At 34.3% G+C, this 9,068-nt stretch overlaps 1 protein-coding gene across 2 annotated transcripts in view; it reads right to left on the reverse strand.

Moving 5' to 3' along the window:
- The window catches only part of LOC128559386 (tyrosine-protein kinase TXK-like), a 34,933-nt gene extending 25,906 nt beyond the window's left edge, over window positions 1–9,027 (reverse strand). Inside the window, exons 1-3 of one of the 2 annotated variants that reach the window (XM_053550750.1) lie at window positions 8,882–9,027; window positions 4,702–4,894; window positions 1,471–1,512 (exon numbers count right to left, since the gene is read on the reverse strand). In XM_053550750.1, coding sequence (XP_053406725.1) covers window positions 1,471–1,512; window positions 4,702–4,894; window positions 8,882–9,022 — 376 coding nt within the window. In that variant the 5' untranslated portion in view covers window positions 9,023–9,027. The remainder of the gene's footprint in view (window positions 1–1,470; window positions 1,513–4,701; window positions 4,895–8,881) is intronic. The other variant, XM_053550751.1, reaches the window with a different exon arrangement.
- Window positions 9,028–9,068: the final 41 nt, after the last annotated feature.

The raw sequence follows: 9,068 nt of genomic DNA on the forward strand, positions 1-9,068 counted from the left end.
AGTTGTAATCTCCAAACAACAATATATTTTCAGCATTTAAACAATATCTAAACAATTCATTTTGTAACTCAGTGTATGGATCTTCATTAGCATATCTTGATCCGTATGGCGGAATATATATAACTCCGCATTTGATGTCTGATTCACCAAAACATAGATGAGAACTTTTAAAGAACAATACCAGATTGCTAGATCTTACATGATCTACAACTACAAAAGGTGCGTACTCGTTTTTCACAAATAAGACGATTCCGCCAGATTTATACCTGGACAGTTTCTTTCTATTGTGTAAAAACACAGAAAATCCGGGTACAGAAATATTGTCAGTATCGTCAATTTTTGTTTCCTGAAATCCAATAATGTCATGTACGTATTTAACTATAGATTACCTAGGTAAATACTGTAAAGCAGATTAAACCCTCAAATCTTTGAGCAGCTCTTGTTCATAAAATGCAGCAGTGATAAACTACATGTATAATACATGAACAATATCAAGCACTGGAGACATAGACAGATACAAAAATACTGAAGAATTTAAATGCTGTGTTCCTTATGGTGCTGTTGGATCATTTCAAGTATTTCATACAAATTGTATATAAGTTGGTAGATTTGATTCATTAAAAATGATTGTCATGTGTTACTGCTATGAAATAAACAACTAAAATGATTAAATGAAAAAAAAATGTAACTGTTTCAAAGAATAAGTTTATTGTGAACTGAACTGAATATCATGGTCTGGAAAATTCTCCAATGGTTCTTTATTTAATTGTGTTCACTAGCATACTGTGAGCTAACTTGTTTGATAACTTGTTTAATTTCTGTCACATATTCAAAATCTTGAGTAAAAAATTGTCAAACTTCCAGTAAGATTTACCTTTAACAAATTTGTTCAGTTCAATTGACATACTAATCAAACAGTCATCTGTCCTACAGCCTGGACTGGATAAATATTTGTATCTACTATATCAAATAAAAGGTCATTACTTTCTAGAAAGAAATCTAAGCTTGTCTTCTTTACAAGATTTATTTTTTTAAACTAAGTGAACTGCTGTAATTTTATATGTTGATCTCTCCAGCAGTCACCTAAATCACACTCAAATAACATCTCTAAAACTTTAAGTCTTGCATGTGGATCATAAATTAAAACAATCTTTTTTCCGGATTTAAAACAAGATTAAATCTCTCTCAATGATGCAACTATGTATAATTTGAAATACTCTGTTTTAGCTGAGTATAAAAGTCTGGGTCATCTCTATTAGGTTCATAAATACAGGAAATTGAAAAATCTAAATAATTTATTTTACAATGTAACGCTAAAATGTTTTCCATGTTGTTTTTTTCTAATGACACACATTTGTAATAAAAATTTGACTTTAAATAAAATTTGTATCTTGTATATTGTATCTTGTTTTTCCATATAAAGCAAGCAGCATAGTTTCAACGTTGGTATGTCTATGATACAGTACTTACTAGTGTAATTATTTGGAACCCTTTTGGTAGTATTTGATGGAGCTAGGGAAGAAATGAGATATTCATGCTATAGGCATGCATATTTATATGACACACAAATTATGCATAGCATCGGCAAGACTTTTTTAACGAGTGATTAAAGAATTATTCAACGTAAATACTTTTTTTCATCTTGTTAAAACGAGTAAGTTTAAGTGAAAAACATCTGATATCTATAAGGTTGTAGCTTCCAATATAATATAGGCGGCATCAATTGTATTGTGAATAGTTATGTGGTTTAAGTCACAACGACACCAGTTTAGGTAGAACATAATTATGCTTCCTCTGGAAGGTCATTCAGGCATGGACAGATACCAAGGAAGACCCACTTGTCGGTCAACACGCCATGTACCCGGATAATCTTAACTCTGTTCAGCGACCCTAACTCAGTGCCAACATGGCTGACAGAAAGACGATGTATGTAGTTAATTTCCTTGTCTTTTTTCATGTGTTTATGTGAGTATGCAATGTTAGCCTAAAACTTTTGATAGTCATAATATCCTATATTGATAACATGTTTGGTGTACTAAATATTTTAATCGAAATGTCACATTATGTGGCTGGAATTCATTAAAATGTACTCAAAAAAGTCTTCAAAATGAACATGTTTTATGTTTCTAACTGTTTTAAAGTACCAGAAATTGCAGTAAGACCTTACTTATTAAATGTATTAGTTCCATAAATATCTCTTTGACAATGTATAACAGTATCAAGTTTGAAATTGATTTTTATAGCTTAAAATTTGTATTGATTATGAGGTAGGTTAAATTGGGGATAATTCCTAACTGGTATAGAAAACAGCGCTGGATAAGTACAAACTTAGAATGGATAAAACACCTAACCAACGAAAACGGTTGTTCGTCTGTGCTTTTTTATGGACTATTGATGCTCGAAGTTCTTGATCTACCCACCCCTGCAGGGATGTGGGATTCATAGTCCAACTTATCCGACTCGTGATTTTTTGCCGGCGGACAAGTGCATTTTTCATTCTGTGTGTCCGCGGACAAGCATACTTTTTCAGGTATAAAATAGAGAAAACATAAAATATCATTTAGATTGTGTGTTGCTTCAAGTGTATGGAGGTGATAAAGATAATGGGTTCTTTGACTAGGTCTCGCGCACACTGTAACTCGGTGACTATGATAAAATATCAGAGAAGATTTAGATACAAGAAGATTTATTTAACGTCGGATAAGTATAAACATATAACACTAGCTTAAAGCTATTTTCCGACAAACACATGTAAATAAGCTCAACATATAAGTAAAACAGCTGTAATAAAATGCAAATATGTTAAAGCACATTAAAGCAAATAAAGCATCTGGCTCCAAGTAGATAAGAAACAAATCACAAATTATCACATACATGTTACAGCGCATTAAAACAAAATAGCACATAGGTACTTGCAAGTAAAAGGAAAAAGTAATTTACCACATACAGATTAAGCACATTTAAAGCAACATAAAAGAGATTAGCTGACACTACACACAAATAAGAAGAGTCACATTTTACAACATGCATTAAAAAAAAACAACATAAAAGAAGAAATCATATACATGCTAAAGGGAACATAAGAACTATTTAAAGTAGCTGAAGAAAAATATTTGCATCATCATCATATAGCAGTCTGTAACTAAAACTAAAAAAGGAAAACAAGGGTTACACACAGAGAACTAAAAGGACATTTCAAAACATCAGAAACGTAAACAACTTTAAAAAAGAATTATGTAAGTAGAATTCCAACTGCTGAGACAATAAGTCACTGTCAAAGGAAATATTTGAGCCAGTAGTCAGCCAAATTAAAATCAAAAGTACACAGAGATCGCAAGTATGACTAAAATAAGTCGGAAAGTTTTAAGAGTCTTTCTCTGAATTCATCTGGCTTTGCACCATTGCGTGGGCAGTGTTTCGGGCATGACCCCAAAAGATCCCGAACACTGCGTACGCGTCAGACTTTTATAAACGTTAAAAGGCAAATACTTCAACAGCTTATTTTTTACCACAGTTACTGTGATATGCTTTTCTATTTTATTGTCTCACACACACACACACGCTGTTTCAGAAGAATTGTGTTTGTTTCAAATCTTGTATATCGTATAGTGTAAGAGATTTTTGTAGAGGTGCTAATGGAATATTTTTGATATTGTTTAAACTGGATAAGATTTATGATTAATTATTAAATATGATATTTTTCAGACGGTAAATAGGGAAGAAAAGTGTGTGTGTGTGTGTGTGTGAGAGAGAGAGAGAGATGGAGGGAGAGAGGGTTTGGGACTACAGAACTTCGAACATCGGTGGTATTAAATAATTTCTTATATAAATATAATAATTTTGACTTTTATATTTGAGTTATTTTTGCTGGTTTATCCAGATTTTCCCAAACATTGCTATTTGCATAATATTAAAATTATGAAAAAATATTTGACTGTAGTGGGCATAACATCTTGTAAAATTAATGACAAAGTTTGAAGACAATACCGCTTATAAAGTAATGTTTACAATAATCAGACCATGTACATGTCAACTCATTCATATATATAGAATACTAGTCAGTTAGGTGTTTATCCGTCACGCAATTTCGTGTAAGTTAGGTTTTTATCCATTCCTCATGTAAACTGAGTTCAGTTTTTATCAAATCAAAGTTAGGTTTTTATCCCTTTTCTCGCTGTCAGTACATTTGAACATGTATTGTGTCAACATGTAGTGGGTTAACAACATAGTGTAAACGGGCCTATAAAGCAGTATATCTTTGCTTTCAAACAACAAAATAGTCGAGGCATCAAAAGCATAGAAGTATTTTTAAAGATTTTTTGTAAAAGTTTTCATTGAAAAAGTTGCCTTGTTCGTCGTTTTTCCACCTGAAAACACAAGGATTGATATATTTCACATGATACATTTTGAAATAAATATATACTTGATCAATGGAGATAGATATAACAACAGAAAATTCCTTTATACATCGTAATTACACAGAAAACAAAGTTGTATCGGCTATACATCCGCCATGTTGGCACTGAGTTAGGGTCGCTGAACAGAGTTAAGATTATCCGGGTACATGGCGTGGTCAATAGCTATACATGACTAATGTGTCTATATATGTAACACCGACTTTAAATAAAATTTGTATCTTGTATTTCCTTAAGCAAGCAGGGTAGTTTCATCGTGGACTTGTCTTTTTAATACAGTACTTACTAATTTCAAGCGGGATACCATCATCTGGATGGTCTTGTGTTCTGTTGCGGCACCTGACAATGCATATTACGATAACAATGATGGCAATCAGGAACACGCCTGCTCCGGCAGCAATGCCAATAAATTCTGTATTTGTCCAGAATGAGTTAATCTTCAGTTCACCCCAAGCAAACTCTTTGTTTCCAATCTTCACCTTTTAAAATAACTTTATATTAGTAAATAGGAAAACAAATTATCAGCGCGTTAACAGAGCTCAGTTCATTCTACATCAAAGCAGTTGAGACCCATGCAAACTGGAAAAATCATAGTTAGTATAGTAATCATTTTGAAAAGGAAACGTTTCCTCAAAGTACTTTAGGACATGCAACTTGGCAACTATGGTAAATATAAAAGAACCTTGTATTCCATTACAAATACAAAAAATGTACCTTCGGAAATAACTTTGAAAACTCTGGCGTAAAAAGTTTCAAGCAGTAAATATTCCATTTCTTCACATAATGTTTCTGATTTGAGCAAAATACCATTTTTAAGATAAGTTGTAAATGATCAGCGGATACCAGAGAGACCGAATGTATACAGCCGTCCAGGTAAGCGTCCCATTATGTTTAAGTAAGAAAACAGAAGCTATTATCATATGTTTCTTTGTTTTGGGTTTAACGACGCCATTTTTTCAACAGTATCTAACAAGTGTATTCTCCTCAAGTAACTGCAGCTTCTCCACATGATTCAGAGGTGGAGTATGAAATCACTCCTGATAGAATGTCTGTTATCAAATTGTCACTGAGGAAATACGCCTCGCCAAGAGATCGAACTCATGACATTATAGGTGGGCTGGTGGTCTAGTGGTAACACGCTTGACTGTCAATCCAGAAGTCCAGGGTTCGAATCCCGGTCCTGGCACTGGAAATTTTTGAGATTCTCTTGAATGTCTCCCACCTAACTAGAGGCCTGTACTGGTTCTTCCCAGGAAAGACAGCTTCGCGTGTATCGGTGCTATACACCGGGCACGTTAAAGAACCAGACTGTCTATTCGAAAAGAGCTAGGCTAAGTTAGCCAGACACGTCAATATCTGAAAAGTTCTCTCTGTCTGTTCTGGGGGCTTTATCTCACTCTGTCCCTCTGGTCAGATCGCTCTGTGTCTGTACTAGTAGAGGATGATTTCGCGCCCTGTGTGGCTACAGTATATGTAAAGCGCATTTGAACGTGTTTATCATGGAAAGGGCGCTATATAAATCTGGTATAATAATGTCACCGCGATCCACAGATTTGCGCTCTCCCTATCAAGCTAAGCGTGCGGGCTTTATCAGATACTGAACGTTGTAGTATAAAAGCCATTACATAGTTTTGATAACACACTACAGTAATATTTAAACATTTAAGGAGGTAGGTTACCTTTATATTTGTATGTGCGCATGTCCAACCGGAAACTAACGTGACGATTTACGACAACGTTTACGACAAACTAAATGTGTTTGTATATTCATTATTCTGAAAACAAATCATAGACCTGTATTCGATCTGACGCTTTATGGTTTTAATAATGCAGAAATAATGAATAAATTGCCGCAGAAACGCTTCAAAACAATGTTACCTTAAAATGACGTCATTGACGTCATGACGTTACGTGTCAGTTACCGCGCAAAATTAATAGCTTTTTTCTTGAAAGTACGTAATTCTGTGCATTTTCTTTATTCAAACTATTTTCAAATAACCATTATTTGTTGAAATATGTTTTACGAGTCTTTTGCTCTGAATAATAATTAATATTTTGCTTCTTTTATGTAGTTATATTGAAATGTTATGCGGAATGTAAGAAAATGGATGATGGTAACCAATGTTATTTGGAATATAGTTGGGTGAGAGGTTACTTGTTACGGCCATTTTCAAATAAAAAATCTAACAGTTTGATTTGTAATACCTATTTCTCAGGTTCCGTTGATAATTTGTTACTTATATACTAAAACTAAGATCTAAAATTGTTCAAATTTCAGTAGACAATTGTGGTTTCTTGAATTGAATTGATGTTACCATGGAAACGAAGCCCGTGACCTATGTATCTAAATGTAAAATTCAAAAGCGTTGGCACTAGTCTATTTAAGAAACACGGCTTCGGCTTTTTATTTTCATTTCAACAATATCCATGAGAATAATAGTAGCAATCTGAACGATTTTTCCATGAAAAATGCCACACGAGGGGTACTGCTGTAAGTATTCTAAGCTTAGAAATTTGTTTGAATAAATGCAGATAACACGAAAATATAACTTACGTTAGAAATAATATGTTTTAAAGCTACATCAACTAGAAAGATAATCTTATTCAATATTATTTTATAAGAAATTACGACAAAAAGCAAGATATAAGCCATTTAAACATCTCTGTTGCCATGGTTACTTTAAACTTTAAGAAAAATAGGGTACCATGTATAGTGCTTGGTATTTTGCTAATAATATTACCCAAATATTCCATGTTGGTCATTAAAAGAATGGCACTGAAGCCGTCGAAAACCCCTATTTTTATACATAGTTGTTTAAAAATGAGAGAAAATGCGTTACCATGGAAACACGAGCCCCGCGACATATACATTTTAAGCTTATATTAGACAGCTAACGTGCATACCAGTAAAATTATAGATTATGCTGACTTCTACGGATATCAATGAAACTAAAACACACTGAAAAGTGTTAAAAATCCGTATTTTCCTTCTTCTTTTAATATGAAATATCTTTGGAAGGTCATGTTCATCAAACCTGGATAAAAATTGAACTTGAAGAGACAGAGACAAACGAAACTGAGATTTTAGCAGTTAAAACTTCATATTACACGAAATACAAAAAGATGCTGCGGTTCAACTAATTTGAATTTACCCTTGAAACAAGGTAACCTACCTCCTTAAGCTGATGTCGTTTTGAGTATAAAAGAAATCAGTCGAGTTACAGGTAAAGAAAAACAAGAGGGCCATGATGACCCTGGATCGCTCACCTGAGTAATATGAGCTACATGTTTCAAATGTCAAACACATGCTAAAATATTAAGAAAGAAGGTCAGTAGGTCACATTCACGGTCACTGAAAGTCAGTTTTAAGATTGGGGTGCAAACTGTACATGTCATCCAAATTTCAAGGCTGTATCTTAAAAAACAAGAAAGTATGTCAGTAGGTGAAGGTTACAGTCAAATGACCCCTACTTTGGGTCATCAGGTAATTATAATTAAACAGTCTAGGAAATATGATTAGATAATTTTTTAAGTATCTTTTCCTATATAACTCATATAACAAGTGACCCCGGGCGGGGCCTCTTTTCAGCCCAGGGGCATAATTTGAACAATCTTGATAGAGGACCACTAGGCAATATCAAAGGCCTAGGCCTTGTGGGTTCAGACAAGAAGATTTTTTTTCCTATATAAGTCTATGTAAAACTTGGGACCCCCGGGACGGGGCCTCTTTTCACCCCAGTGGCATAATTTGAATAATCTATATAGAGGACCATTAGATAATGTCACATGCCAAATATCTACGCATTGTGGTTTTGGACAAGAAGATTTTCAAAATTTTCCCGATATAAGTCTATGTAAACCATGTGACCCCCAGGGCGGGACCATATTTGACCCTAGGGGGATAATTTGAACAATCTTGGTAGATGATAACTAAATGATGCTACAAACCAAATATCAAAGCCCTATGACCTATGGTTTTGGATAAGAAGATTTTTTAAGTTTTTCCTTTCGGTTGCCATGGCAACCAGAGTTTTGTATGGAATTCAATTCTTTGAAAAATTTTGAAAGGAGGCCATCCAAGAATCATTCCTATGAAGTTTGGTGTAATTCTGCCCAGTGGTTTTGAAGAAGAAGATTTTTTTAGGAATTGTCGACGGACGGACGACGCACGACTGACGACGCACGACGCACACCACACGACGCATGACGGACGTCGGACATTGAGAGGTCACAAAAGCTCAACATGAGCTCAGGTGAGCTAAAAAGAGAAAACATTCAATCTTTCAGCAGAAAAAGCGATTCTTTCCACATTAAATGTATCAAATTTATAGAATATAAATGATGAAATGCTCCGCAGAAACGTGCATTTTATTATTTTCTTCAACGTGTTTAATAAATTCAGTATGAAAGGACAATCATGTTTGATCCTCTACTTATAACGTAAGTATACGGAAATCATCAATTACCTTGACTTGCACAGTTCTTGCGGTGCCGGGAAACGTCTCGCCAGGATCACATGTGATCAAGTCATTACTACGACTTAGAAGGGCACAATTCTTGTCATCAAGAGTGATTGTCACATCACTATCATTGCATGCGTCGTTCATACGTTCACCCTGTGCAAAGACATCGTACAAGTTAGCTATAATATCC

This window comes from Mercenaria mercenaria, chromosome 9 (genome assembly GCF_021730395.1).
Source record: "Mercenaria mercenaria strain notata chromosome 9, MADL_Memer_1, whole genome shotgun sequence".
In the NCBI taxonomy this organism is placed as follows: domain Eukaryota; kingdom Metazoa; phylum Mollusca; class Bivalvia; order Venerida; family Veneridae; genus Mercenaria; species Mercenaria mercenaria.